Genomic DNA, 15,692 nt, shown 5'->3' with positions numbered 1-15,692 from the left:
CTTTGACTGCTTAATGGGATTTGGCGATATTGAGATGAAGGGAGTGAGGAAAGAATATTCCACGTAGAAGAAGGAAATGAGTGAAATCACTGAAAGGCTTTGGACATATCTGAGAATAGAGAATTGATTTGATAGGAGAGCCAAGTACCAATGGGATGGAATCATGGATCTTCTCTTGCTTGTTTTTCTTTATTGATTCTTTAAGTTCAATTAGGCTATCCTCAGAGAAATTCTATTTATGAGCTTGCAATTGCAGGTATATACTTGTCCACCTTGAAAAAATACCAGTTTTAAAAATGGGAAATGACCTCCTCCTGCACATGTTAGAACTAGCAGTATGTGGTCTGCTATTTGAATGTTGGGCTAGTGATATATCTGGACTGGTAATGTAGCAACCATTCACTGGTAACTAGAATTATTGATCCAGTTCAGGGCTATTATAGTATTATTAGATTCAATGTTATGCAGTAGCCAATAATTAAAAGACTTGGACATACAAAAATGGCTATTACATATGGTTCAATCTAACATATACAGATAAGCCTTCTTAGAAAGAGAGCGAAAATGTCTTTTTAGGAATAAGTTTAGAGTATTACATCTAAAAGGAATTTAATACTGCAATGCAAACAAAACAAAAAGTTTAATACCACTGTTCTTAAAAACGGTGACTACTAATGGCAAAGACTTCAACCATACGCCTTGAAAAGATAAATCACTAACCTTCAGTCGATTAACTGTGTATTTGGCATGATTATAAAGAAGTCATACACAAGAATTTTAAAAACTCCTTGGAACTCATACCTCATGCTCAATCAATCCCTTGCTTTAATGTCTCATTTTCTCTTATCTACAGATATGGGAAATTAAGCAACAGACTCCTTTCAGACTCAAATAATGTGAATGTTTAACTTTTTTTTCTAGTATCCTGATATATTAAGTAGTACTAAATACCCCACCCTCTAAGGCTATTTTTTAGAAAAACAGTAAATGTAGCTTCTTAGACAGGAGATTTAAACATATCTGAATTTTTTTCTAAATTATGCCAACTTTTAAATTAAGTTATCTTTTGCTTACCCCTAGTTTTGAAGTTCTTGAAGTATGTGACCACAGATGTGGTTACATGTCTTGCTACCAAGTTAATTTCATTTGGACCCAGTTCATGATCAGCAAAAACAATGACTTCAAATTCCTTCAGAGTCTTTATCTTTGGGTACCTCCTATTTTCCCATTTTTGCAATAAAGAAAAATCTCCCTTGCTGGCTTCAAGATTTTTTTCTTCATCTTCAGGTATACAGCTGATTCTTTTATTCCACATTCTAAGCAAACTTATCTCCTCATTCTTTTGTTCTTCAGGGTTTTGCTTTGATATGAAAAATGGTTTCATTGTTTCTATGCTTTCATTAATGTGTGTTTGACTTGGAAAACCATAACTTGACAACACAGTATTGACAATATTTTCTGCAGCTAAACATATTTTGAGTGGAGAAACAGTTGTATGAGTTTGGTTTGGCTCAACAACTGGTTTCGGGATCTCATAATGAAGCACTCTTGGATTTTCACCTTTTCCCATTTCTATGAATGACATGACTTGCTTTAAGGCTGCTTCTGTAGATTCATTTGCTTTCTTAAACAGTTTTTGTAAGACACTGCCTTCAGGAAGGGAGCTATTTCCTTTCATGGTTTGATCAAAATGACCAGAATCAGATTCCCTTAGGCTGTAGTCTTGTACTTTGTTTATAGAATATGATGATATATTTTCTGAATCAGGCCTTTCCATTGGCTCTGTGCTTTTAATTGTGTTTTCTACAGAGGCTGTGGCATATGGGGATAAATTTGATGAAGCTCTGTACTTATTTTTCATATCTTCCTCAGAATAAAACACCAAACCAGGTACACTTATTTGTGGACGATTATTCCCAAGACTAACTTCCTTTAACTTTGACATGTGCATTTTCATATTAGTAGCTATTTCAACCTGATTAACGATGTATGTATTTTCGACTCCTTGGAACAAACTTTCCATTGGAAGGTTTTTGATCAGAGACTCATTGAAATAAGTACACTGGTCTATCAGTGTGCCAATGATCTCACTTGCTACAATGTTCTCATTCGATATGCTAACTGAAGATGTTTCTACTTGGCTTATTTCTTTATCTAGCTTGTTCTTAATTATACCAAGCATGTCACTGATGATATTAACAGCATATGTAAATAATTCTGAATGGAATGAATGGACCTGTAGAAGAGTATTTTGTGCATTTTCCTTGGAAATAATAGTACGTGACTTGGATTCATCAGAAAACTTTTTCAGTGGTTGTAATTTTGGCAACATCTTTTTGCTTAATAGTCTCTGTTGAACAGGAAAAAGATTTTCTATAGGCATTTTCACTATTTCAGAAAACTCATATTTAGAGATATGTTTAAACTGCAAGTCTACAAATGACTCTAACATGTTTAAAACCCTTTCTATAATTTCTCGAACAATTTGCTTGCTGGAGCTCAAAGAAATTTGGTCTTTTGTCTTCATGTTATAGATTGGCACACTGCTGAGGATGTCCTTGATTGGAAAACCATATTTACTTTTAGTAGTAATATGTTCTTTCCTACTTGCTAGAGTTTCTTTACTGTCTGGAGTGGACATCTGAGACAGAAAGCACAGCTGTAATTTTTCAAATAGCATTTCAACAATTTCTGTTCCAAACATATTAATTTGTGCTTTGGTATCTTCAGCTCTAGAAGTTCCTTTAACACGACTATGGAACCTGCTTTCACGATCCTTAAGATGTGGCAAATTTAAAAGTGAAAGAGAATATTCTAATTGTTTTGCTTTTATTGAAATTTCAGTCAAAACATTTTCAGCTATCATCAGTAGCTTACATTTTTCACTTTCCATGTCATTTGATTCTGTTTGCCATTTGTCAAACATTTTTTTAAATATACTGTCTTTAGGAAAAATCTGTTCTAGCTGTGAAGAAACATTTTCCAAATAAAAACATGCTTGTGTTTTGGCAAGAGAACCTGTACCTGTATTCCCCTGTGAAAGTTTGAGATCATCCAAATATGAGAATTTGATTGGATTAACCAAATTGTGCTTGTTTGTAGCATATAATCCTTGCAAAACTGTAGCAACTATATTATTTGCTATCTTGACTTGATTGGATGGTAAATCTTTCGCATTTACCATTTCTCTAGTTTGCTTCACCTTTTCAAATTCTTTCACAATTGTTTCCAGGATATTGATGATTATATCCTTGGCACACAAATTCATTTCCGAAATGGGAAATTTCATTTCCAGTAAGCTTTTGGCATCTCCTGTTGACAGGATTTGTGGCAGCCCAATGGCAGTCTTAGACTGCCTGTCTTTAAGAGTCTTCTCTCCAGTACCTAACTTGGTCTTGCTTTTGGCTTTAGCACCACTAGGTCCGAGGTGTAGTTTTGTTCTAAATTTAGGCAAAGGAGTAACTTTTGATCTTGCTTTTAAACTTGTTTTTAAACCTGGCTGAGGGCTGCCCTTAGGGCTCACTTTAAAACTGTGTAGCCTTAGAGGTTGTAACTCATCAGAACCACCTTCAGGGGATGAGGTCTCTTCTAGATAAACTGAGGCAAAATTTGCGATCTTATTGAGAGCTATTTGGACTAAATCCTCCCCTACTTGCAGTGGTGAATATTGCATGAAACTATTTTCCAATAGAGAGGCATTTTGCTTGCCTGCATAAGGATAAACGTGTGGCATCACAAATCTAGGGGATTCACCTCCTTTTCCTTCTTGATTAGTTTCTCTGGCACACAATGGTTTCTTGGGTAAAGTATCGTTGTTGTCAGATGCTTCTTTTTTATTACTTTTCCATAATGATGTCACAACTACAGAGTACATTTTCTCCAAAACCCTTTCAACTATGTCATTTGCTACACTGTTAATATGTGACTGTGTCACATCTGATGTTTTGATTTTAGAATTAGATATAAAGGAAGGGATTTCATTAAATGAAGGCAAATGGCCTCTGATTTCCATTATTCTTTGATATAATTTATTTAAAACTTCTTCTACTGCACCAAGCAATGCAGTTTTTTCTTTTTGTTTTGATTCTCCATTTCTCATAAATATTTCTTCCAAAACAATCCTCTGGCTTTCCTTTTTTGCTGCCATTTGATTTTGTTCTAATGGATACTTTGAAAACAGAGATAGTTTGATATTTTCTTCCTGCTCTGTTTGTCCCGGCAATATTTCATTTGATACAGTTAGTTGTGCAAATAAGTTAGGATTGTCTTTTGAGTAAAAACTGATTTTCTTTACAGGTATTTTATTATATAAAATCTTTAAGATACTGTTAACAATTTCACTCACAACGATGTTTTCTTGGAATAAAATATTGTTTGGATATGGACACACCTTTTGGATTTCTAGGTCCAAGTCATTTTTAATAAGCTTCAAAATGACACTGGCAATGATGTCAGCATATTCCTTAAGACTAGTTTGTGGTAGATGAATTGTGGGTCCAAATTCTTCTCTGTAACTGGAAAAAGTGGAATCTGCGAACTCTTGGCTGGGAATATTTTCAGTTGATACTTTCAGGACATCCACATTTGATTCCATTTGGCTTGATTCATGAAAGATGCTGTCATCTTGTTTATGATTTTCCAGTTCTGGGCTAACAAATGACTTTTCTTTAGGCTGGAAATCTAGAGCGATTAATGAATCTATTCTTTCTGTGGTAAAAGATTCTAATCGGTTAAAAATACTGTTAGTAATGAAGTTAGCATTTTCCTCAAATGGATCAGGAACAGGTTTCTTGGTGTCTTCTTTCTCTTCTACAGTTATTGGACTATCATCAGCATAAACTGATTTCAGATTTGAAGATGAAAAACACTCTGTTCTTCTTTCACTTTTTGACCCCATAAAAGGAGGCTGTTGACACTCTGTTTGTGGCAACATATCACAAAAGGTAATGGGCAATTGTGCTGAAGTAGGATCTTCTGCATTTATGCCAAGCATAACAGCAGAACTGAGATTATGAAGAACAATATCCACTAAATCACTAGATATCAAAATGACATCTGATTTAGGAACCGAAGGTTTTGGAATAATCTTATGTGCACCCTCAGTGTACATTTCAGAATTTGCTCTAGAATGTTTACTAGCTATGTTGCATTTTAGAGTGGGTGTGGCAAATGAAAGATTATTTTGATACAGTATTTTTTCATAAATATCACATAAAATATCTTCAATGGTATCTTGTATTTGAAACTGAAGTACTTTTCGGTATTCATTCTTATTAAACATCTTTTCAATAATACCTTCTTGCTGATCTGAATTAATCGCTTTGTCAGAATTGTTTTTGTCATATTTGCCTTTAGATGATACAATATCTAACACTGTGTTAACAATTTGGCTTGCAATACCTTCAGGAACCACAATGTTATGAGTTAGGAAAGGACTTTCCCTTTCTTTGTCTAACTCGTGTTTGATTCTTTGTAAAATTTTTCTGGCCACTTCTGTTGCATACGTATTTAATTTATTTAAAGAGAGTTGAGATGAGCTGGACTTTTCTGATGCAATATGATCCACTGAGCAGCTAGAAAATTGATCATCAGAATACAAATCATTGGCTAAAGTCCCTGGGACTGTGAAATTGATTTGGTGACAAAAAAGGGATTTTACTTTGTAGGTAGCAAAAGTTTCTAGATTTGTTAATATTGCCTGTACAATATCTTCAATTACATTTACTTTGACCTGTTGATTAACATTGAATCTGGACTGAACAGTAGTACATGGATTCTTGTCCAGCACAGTAACGGAGGACTTTTCTCCATAAGTGTGTTCATGAAAAGAAACATTTGCTGAAAAGGTGATAGTTTTATACCTGTTTTTACTTGCATTGCCCTCTGTCATGGCAGCTGAATAAAGTTTATGAAATACAGTTCTAATAACATCATTTGCCACTGTGGTTACATCTGCTTCAGACACCAAAGGACCCATCATTTTATCTATAAATTGAATAGATGTTTGAGCAATTGGATCATCAGCGTTGTGAGGGATGCCACTTAAATGAGAGTGAGAGAGAGAAAGTACATTTAATTGATTGACCAAAGCACCTTGAAAAATTTCATTCAAAATATTTCTTATAATAGGAACAATTGGAGATTTCTGTGGTTCTTTGAGTTTCACTTCAATTTTGTTTAAGGTTCTTTCTAGAACCCATTGTTTAAGAGAATCTGATTTAGTTTCTTCTCTTAGCGATGTTCTCTCTCCAGTGAATTCTTTCTCTGTATGTGCAGCATCTTCTAGAAATGAATCTGATTCAGCTCCTCCAGGAAGAAAATTTCCATAGGTTGGCCTGTATCGATAAGTTTCAATACCTCTCTCTTCAGATTCAGTTTCATTAAACATATCTAAGGATACTGCATCTAAAATTAAATTGACTATATTCTTAAGCATTCGTTTCTCAGATGATGGGGTTTTTATATTTGTACACAAATCTAATGAGTTCATATTTAATTCTGTTTGAATAGCTTTCAAAATAGTATTTGCTACCTTCTTTGCATGCATGTATAAAGTAGACTGTAATAGTTCTTCATGTGTGTCTGTAAAAACACTGGAACTTTCACATTTTACATCCATCTTATTGCTTTTTTTATTTCCATCAGTAATAGAATCCAGAGTTTCTAAATTTCCATTGGCAAATCCTTCCAATTTAGCAAAAACTACATTAAGAATATCTGAAGCTACAGATTTCAGTTTATCTAAATGTATTTCTTTTGTGTTCCCTGTGTTTGCAGACACAGGAGCAGAAATTTTTGCCTTGCTTTTACTTGCCGCTTTATTACCATCCTGAACCATCATCCTGGAAACTATGCTGGAGATTATGTCAGTGCATTTGGCCATTTCCTCAATAATCGAAGCAAATGATAGGTTGTCAATATCAAGAGACTCCGAGACATCTTTATTTCCAGAACTTGCAAAACTGGTATCCATGTCAATACTACATAATTTTGCAAGTATATATTCCAAAATTGTTTTGGAAACGAGCTGAATATTAGAATGTAATTCAGTAGCTCTTTGCTTAGTCTCATTCATCTTCTCTCTGTTTAGCTTACTACAAGATGGATTACAGTCAGAATGAGCTCCTATGAGCTTACATAACATTTCATACAGTGTTTCTCCAATACTATCTAGTGCTTGCAATCTGATATTCTCTTTGAGATCTTTTCCTTTAAAGACACTATGGAGAGCACATGGAGTAGACAAATCTTCATGAAAAGATTTTTTATCCTGCCTACTTGGCAAAGTGTTTTGTTTTTCAATATTGTCAGATCGATAAGTTGTAGGCCTTGATTTATCTGAAGGGAGTAAAATACTGCTTTGATCTGAATGTCCACTTGACAACATTTCACAAATATAAGTTAATAATGGAGATGTCATGATGTCATCATTGAGACTTGAGACAAGTGATTCCAATTTATCAGTGTCAGCAAAAAATCCTTTACCTTTGAGAGATTTAGTGTGGTCTTCTCCCCAAAAGTTTAGGTCTTTCTTATTGAGTTCCAATTCATTCTGGATAGCACTCAAAACAATGTTTACTACTTTTGTTGTATAAGCACTAAGTTGAGATTGTAGTGAAGATTGCTCTGCAGGTGAAGGTTTGAAGCCAATTTGCAATTTTGGATAAATGAGTAATTTCAGCCTTTTAAAAACCGTATTAATGATCTTATCAGTAATGTCATCTATAGGTTTAGGTTTACTTTCTTCAGATTTTAGCAGGGAAGGTTTTGCAGGATCTAAGTTGAGTGAAGATAAATATTTCACTTTCCTTTCACTGTCAAACCATATTTTTAATGGCTCTTTAATTGATGCTTCTTTGACCATGTGGGGAGTATCAGAACTATCAAGAGAAGTTTGATAAACTGATGAAGTGGAACTTTTGCTGGTATTGGGAATGCAGCTTGATGACTTATGAAGTATATTTAACACGGCATCCATTATTTCTTGAGCCACTGTATTAATTTCTGACACAGAGAACATCTGGTCCATCCATTCTTGAGGTGACAGTCCTTGAGGTTTTTCTGAAACAAGAACTGAAGCTTCTTTGCCAGTTTTATGACCTAAATGACCAGGAGGAACAGAAGTTAGGTCCTTGAGCATTTCTGTTAAAATACTTTTAACTATGTTTTCTGAAGCCTTTTGTATTTTATGCTTTTGGTCTTGGCTGAAAATTAAAATGTCTTTATCCAAACAGGGGTTTTTCTTTAAAATTTCTTTATTATTTAAAGATGGTAACTCAGTCTTTAATTCCTTATCACAAAATGCAACTTTGCTTCTTTGAGAAGGAGGCTTTATAGGTGGTTTGCTACTTCTTCCGGATTCAAAACAAGTGTTTCCTTTTGTAAACCAATGCTCAGGATTCTGTTCTTGTGATTTTACCTTTTCATCTTTAAAAGATGAATCAAGTACATTTTTCACAATTTTATCTATTTCTTCATTATCATCTTCAGAATAAAGGACCATACCAGGAACATTAATAGGTGAAAATGGTTTTCTAGACCTTGGACCACTAGATAATTTAGTACCAGTTAGTCTGTACTTTTCTTCAGTATCAGAAAGATTTCTCAGTTTAGAGTGTCTACATTTTTTAACATCTGCTTTTACTGGCTCTTGATGTAGCTGAGTGAAGATATCATCAAGTAGCTGAAGGAATGCTACTGTTTCTTCAGATGCAATAAGTCTCTCATTATTAAGTTCAGTTTGTACATATCCTAGTATAGTGCTGATTGCTTCCTCTATATAACCAACCAAAGTAGACTGGGAAAAAATATTTGATATTAGTTTTTGTATTTCTTCTTTAACAGCTAAATTAGTTTCATCGGGTTCAAGATTACATTTCTTTTTGTCAGCTTCTTTAAGGAATGTATATGTTGGGTCTGTCATATGGTGCTGATAGGAATGTTTAGTTGCCTCTTCGAGATGAGGAAGTTCATCTTGCTTACAAGATGCAAGAGTCATCAGCTTTTGTAAAATGGCATGCACCATATCCTCTGCAATATCACACATGGGTCCCATAGTATAAGGAATTGAAGCTTTTAAAGTTTTTCCAGTTGATGGAGTGAGATATTCTCCCTTGGGTGTTAAACTTGGTTTTGTATCGACTAACAAATCTTCTTGTGAAAACATTTCAACACATTTTTTTTCAACTGCAGAGTGTAGCTTCTCAAGCATATTTTCCACTATCTCTGAAGCTACTGAGGAGATATCGACATTGGAGAGCAAGTCTCTTTTTTCAGGCTCATTTTGGTCAAGAAAAACTTCAGCAGTGACAGAAGAGATAGAGGGAATGGCCTGTGTTAAATCAGACATTATTTCTTGAAAAATTCTTTCTAAAATCAATTCAGTTTCCCCTTTTAAGTGACATTTAAAGTTAACAAAAATCTTCTTTAAATTCTTCATTTCACTCCTGGCTTTTTCTTTTTGATTAGAAAACTGTGGACTCTCTAAGCTTTCTGTTTCGGTGGTAGCATCCTTAGATTTTTTTGTGCTTGTTTCAAGCGATGCTAAAAGGTGACTATCAGATTTACAACTTCTGAGCTTAGGGTATGCATATATCATGTCGGTTTTATCATATTTGAGTTTAGATGTTATAATTTGTTCTTTCTTGTGATGCGGTTTTTCAACTGCTTTTTCCACATGGGCGGAAGGTGGTTTTAAATGTGTGGGTGGTTGCCTTACTGATATGTCAACTGCAAATGCACATGGCTCTCCCTGAAATGTTTTAGTTGTTGCAGATGTGTAACTTCCATATGTAAACTCTTCACTGCATGTGCTACAGAAACTTGAACTATCCGAAGAGAGGACAGAGTCATCAGACACCGGGTGTGCATTATTTTGTAACCTTTCTTCATACTTTGTGATGGCTGGGTATAATATACTGGTTACTGTAGCCACAACCCAGGTCATTATATTCTGAATTATATTATTCAGTTCTTCAGAAGTTACCTGGAAAGGAAGCAAGCAGGAACAAAAAGAAAATCATGTAACAACTTATTCTATTCTGGGACAGAAGGTAACATTTATTTTTTCAAATCAAACAATGCGTAGCTGGATACCATCTGTTTAGAATTTCAGATTAATTTCAAGTCGGTTTATTCTGTAATACAGTAAAGTATTTTTATACAAGTTGCCATTGATTCACATTCCTTTAGAAGTTTTTTTTTCCCACCCCCCCCAACATTTATTGCTAAGATATAAGACTTTTTGATAAAAAAGAAAAAACATCATCAAATTGATGTCTAGAATCATAATGTATTTTGGCAAGAAGAAACAGTGTCTATGACCCAGTAAAATTATTTTAAAAATACAGTAGATTATTTCTAACAAAGCACTTCTCAAAATAGATACGGTTAAAACATTTGGGTACTTTGAGAGGCATCTGTCTAGCTAAAATGTAAGCATGGAAAATAAGCCATTTCTCCTCCCTATTCCCAGATGCAGTGATGAGCCTGTGATCTATATGTATGGAAATGACTATAGCTAATTGACAACAGTTAAAAATTATTTGAGAGGCAACAAAAAAGTTAATGCTTTGTGGAGATTGAATGGCTATGTATCCTTAGAGCATTGGGGTAAGCTGTCTTAGATAGGAAGGCTGAGAAAAGATAGTGCAGTGTAGGAACCAATTGGCTAGATGGAAAATAAGGACCAAGCTAGAACTGTATCTTAAAGAGTCAGGAGGGCAGAGCAAGAGTATTGAAGCTAGAAAATTCCTTAATTGGAGCTGAAAATGAAAACCGAGGGACCAAATTTCCTTAGTGGTCAATAGTATTGTCACAGATTAAACTGGACCAAGAGTAAACACCGAATGCATCTGTAGAATTCTACATACCTCTGCTTACTTACTGAAAATCTATTTTGGGCTTACAAAAATTCTGTTGCCTACAATAAACTAAGTAGTCTGTTTTAAAATTGTTATTACTCTTCAGACATAAAGGCTGTAAACAGTAATTGACAGCAAAGCCTATAAGATTGGTTTGTAGGTACCAGGGTAAACAATAGGATTCTTGTAATGGGGCTGTTCATATCTTGAATATTGTTTTAAGTTAGCATGGCATTATTCATGTTTCAGGCCAATGTTCAAAAAATATTAATACCTATGTAGTATACTCTCTTCTGACACATTTGAGAGTATTTGGGGGAAGCCCAGGGAAAGCCAATTTATTCTGCTTTAATCACCAAATCTCTTAAAGATATTTTTTTACTTACTGTATAGACAATTATACAACATATTTTGGATGACAACATATATTGTATAATACTTATATAATCACATCTTAAATCAAAAAATTTAAGAATAAAACCTCAATTCTAACATAGTTTTTGTTCTAATCTGATACTACACATATAAATTACAACATTCAATATATATTATTTTTCTTATAATCAGAGATAATAAACAACACACAATTATTCTTAGGCTAGGTGCAAGAAAGTGTTTCCAACCTTGATATGTGAAAAAGAGATAGTTCTAAAGTTTTCTGTGTAGTGAAATATGGTATATAGAACCTACTTTTCAGTTGCTTTCCATTATAATATTAAACTGAGAAATATTCCCTTGCATCAAAGCTTTTATATTTGTGACATTCTATGAGTTGAGCAGGTGTCCTTGTAAAAATGTATGTCAGAATATGTGCTAGTCTGACTAGATCCAGAGTTGGGACTTACAAATATAACCTCTTATCTGTCTGTTCCAAGTCTCAGCTCATAGGTGACCAGCTACCTTTTTATGTGACTTTCTTGGGTGACCAGGTCCCTTACTATGAAAATGGCTAGACCCAGGCATCCTAGCTCACCAGCCAAGTCTGCAACGCCATGTCACTTAATGACTTCCTAGGATAGGATGGGTTTGTGGTATTTTATGCTTTTCTTATAATGGCTAGGTCCCTTAATTCCCCACTCTACCTTCTATTCCCATGAAGACTCCTTCCTGAATGGCCAACAATATCTTTTGATAAGAACTTTATACCCCTGCAAAATCTAAGAAATAACTAAAAGTAAAAGTTAAAGAAGAAAAGATCAAAGAGTGACTAATATCAATAGATGACTACTCATTATTTGACGCACAGATTTTTTCTATTATGACACATTAGAAAATATCATTAATATGTTGCTTTATCAATGGATTTTAGATACATACTTTTTCTTGCAAGCAATTTTGTAGAAGATTTTGTTGTCTGTAAAGTCAGGAAAAGTTGATATATAGTTATTATATAGAGTCAAGATATTCATTATTACTTAGGGTCAAGAATTTAATTTTCCAAAATTTATAATCATTAAATCAGTTTCTTCTTTTTATATCTGAGAATTTTTCTACGGAAATTCAAAAGGACGAATAAACTTCATTTTGGTTCAACTCCTCCACCCACCCATTCTTTACTGACTCACATGCTTTATTACTCAGAGGAGTAGAATTGTAGCTATTGCAAAAAAACATATCTATTTGATAATTCTATTTCTGACCAACCTTATCCATGCTTGCTTTGTGGGGCCCTGAGGAAGGCGTAGAATTGGAGGGAGAGGGTGGGCTAGTCCTTTCTGTCTTCTGAAAGACATGAGGTAGCAAGGCATCTGACCAGAGCTTTCTGATAATCCTTTACTTAACTCAAATCCCACAGTCCCACCCACAGTCTCATCATATAGTAGGAAAGGAATATGGATGGTTATTCAACTATGGTTAAAATCAGCTTTCTAGCCATTTTCAATACTAATTGACGTGTAGTCCTTTTCTATGTATGACAAAAATCTCTCATGTGTTCTAATTAGAAGTATTTGTCATCACAAACTAATGATATAAAAAACATAGTTTTCTGAATTGTAACAAATAAAAGAACAACTCATTAATTAAAAATTATAGAATAACAAAACAGTTAATAAGATCCAAGACTGTATTTCTGATTTATTTTTATATATTTCAAATGTAAAGTATTTATTTTCATGCATTTCAACATGGGCCCTTTACTTATCTTCTTCCCACTTAAGAGAAAATTCACACTCCTTTTTCATGTTTTCTAGGACTGTACTTTACATTATAAAATTTGATTTTCCCAAAGCCTAAAATTCAATTATGAGAAACATTAAGGCTAAAAATTATATCCTAAATTTTGGTAGAAAAAGAAAACCTCACTGATTTCAGCTCAGAAGTTGGGCTTGATAGTCCAACAGTCCATACTTAGGCGAGTGTTTTTCCAGCATGGAAGCTTATGTCAGTTATGTGTTCACTATCTTTGGCTTTGCTTATTTTTTTAGAATCTGGTTTCTTAGGTTAACCTACTTTTAGATAGCCTGTAACCTAACTCTCCCATATTCATTTTTCTGTTCTCTTTACATTATAGTATAGGCATCAAATGGAACTCAAGAAGTCCAATGTTTTGATGGATACTTTTCTCCAATAAGCTCTTTTCCCCCAAGACATGCATATAGATCCAAACAAAGAGCAAAGACTTAAGAATAAAATTAACCAAATAACTGAGAAAGCTTCAGTGAAGACCACTGAAAAATAATCATAATAACCAGAATTAAAAAATCAGTAAAACCAGTAGAGTAAGAAACTCCTCCATAAAAGTAATGGGTAAACTGGAAAAAAATAGTTATTTTCCTCATAATTTTATAAGAAATGTTTTTCTTAGAAAATTTTTTCATAGTTTTCAAATCCCTGAAAGTTAACTAAAGGCTTTCGGCATTCCAGAAAATGTTTATTCAAGACAAATGGCTGATCTAGCTAAGAACGATGAGATTCATGTTATTTAAATAGCTCTATTTCCAACCCATTTCTCCAGCTGCATGATGTCCTTGGAAAAAAAAAAAACAAAACAAAACCTCATGGTATCTGCCTAACCTCTAGCATTATTCTTTAAATGCAGTAGGTTCTCATTTAATGTTTGATAAATAAGTTTTCATTTAAAGTTTTTTGGATCTGGGCCTACTCTCTATTCCAAAATGAAGTCTTTGTACAGGCCACTGGACCTCTAGAACTGGTACCTAGTTTCTTGCCTTTGAGTTTTTTTTATATATCGCTGCCAGAGTTATCCATCATGTATGCTAATTCGACCATAATTACTCCCCTCCAAATCATGTCAATAAATGACAATTTATTAATGTCACCCAATAAATAAACTTTGATTTACTTTCTGACCATAGTCTACAGCACAACTCTGTTGCTCTTTACACATTCCATCCCAATAATACAAACTTACTTGTTATGGAAGTGCAATGACTAATTTTTGAAACTCTTGTTTATTCCCATTGCTGTCATATTTGCTTTATCTTCATTCTTTTGGTCTTGAATTTCCATGTTTATTTTATAAATCTTTCTGTATACGTATTTTGTATTAACATTAGAAAAATTAGAACTAAGCAACAGAGGAGTAGGATGTGGATGGTAGAACAGATGTGATGATTCTACAGTAAAGTCTTATGACATCTGGAGTTAAATTAGAAGAATAATTTTATATACGTATGATGGATAAAGTTATACCAGAAAGTATTGTTAGTTGTATTTTGTTTGTAGTCTGACCTGATGTTAGTATGCCTGAGTTCAGCTAAAAGTAATGTCAATTTGGGAAGGAATGATGAAGAAGCTCTAGGTCATGCATAGTAATTTATCTTAGCTAAGATTTTAATGAAAGAGTATCCACAGTATTTGCTATGAAATATTCATGTGACTCTGTAGTTCTGTGATCTTGGGTGGGGGAAAATAAAAAGGAAGGAATTAAGACATTATTATGAGCTTCCTCTAATTTTTTTTAAAAAGAGGAAGGTATTTATATTTTCACTAAATAAAAATTTATGTTCAGTAAATTTTTCAAAAGGTCATTTTGCACACATGCTCACTATTCTCCCACTTTGTTCTATTACTTTAAACTGGACTAGTCAGTTTCCTCCCTTTTGCATCTATTATAACGCTATGTGTCCTACAAATTCTCAATCAGTCAGTCAAATTGATATCCATCAGTCCTAAAGTCAAAATCTTTCCTCCAAGAAAGCTTAGTCTGAATATGTCAACACTTTTTACCATCCTACACCACTTAACTTTACCCAACCATTTTCATAAGAATTTGGGGCTTGTAAAGTCTGTCTTGGACCTTTTTTTGGTATATTGATTTTGTTTTTAAGGTGACGGTATTAGGTCTAAAAGACCATACACTATTAGAATAGGTAACCACCAAGGTTTGAGGAATGATAAACCCTCAGGCCCCCAAAATTTCTTTTCCAAAGACTAGTAATTTCCATCATTAGAGAGCATTATTTTAGATTATACTACAAATACCATTTAGGAGAGAGGAATAACTGATTAAGTCATCAATACTTACAGTAACCTCACTTACCATCCTTAGGAAACCAATAATTTCAAAAAGCCTAAAGACTGGTATATGTTAAAGGGGAGAAAGGCAAAGAGACAAGTCTAGATCCTGAAAAATCATCTGAAAAGAAGAGGTCTTGGTAGAACATACTTGAACGTGGCATGAAGACTAAATATAGGGGAAGTGTGGAATCAGAATGAGGATAAGGAAATAGAGAAGGAAGAAGAACATTCACTTTGTTGTCTACCTTACAAATTAGGCTTAGTGCTGAGAGTTTTCAAAAGATATAATTTTCACTGAATCCAAGTAGAACTAGATACTACAAGAATGGAGTATCCCAGATAACCATT

The 15,692-nt window shown here is 33.9% G+C and overlaps 1 protein-coding gene across 1 annotated transcript in view; it reads right to left on the bottom strand.

The window, feature by feature from the left end:
- Positions 1 to 15,692, bottom strand: part of FSIP2 (fibrous sheath interacting protein 2) — an 86,245-nt gene that overhangs the window by 31,755 nt on the left and 38,798 nt on the right. The window contains exons 15-17 of the mRNA XM_039839931.1: positions 12,180 to 12,216; positions 3,599 to 9,985; positions 1,075 to 3,553 (exon numbers count right to left, since the gene is read on the bottom strand). Coding sequence (XP_039695865.1) covers positions 1,075 to 3,553; positions 3,599 to 9,985; positions 12,180 to 12,216 — 8,903 coding nt within the window. The remainder of the gene's footprint in view (positions 1 to 1,074; positions 3,554 to 3,598; positions 9,986 to 12,179; positions 12,217 to 15,692) is intronic.

Source organism: Pteropus medius, unplaced genomic scaffold, assembly GCF_902729225.1.
Source record: "Pteropus medius unplaced genomic scaffold, Ma_sr-lr_union100, whole genome shotgun sequence".
Classification (NCBI taxonomy): Eukaryota; Metazoa; Chordata; class Mammalia; order Chiroptera; family Pteropodidae; genus Pteropus; species Pteropus medius.
The sequence above is the reverse complement of the archived record's forward strand: the minus strand, read 5'-3'. Positions and strand labels throughout refer to the sequence as shown.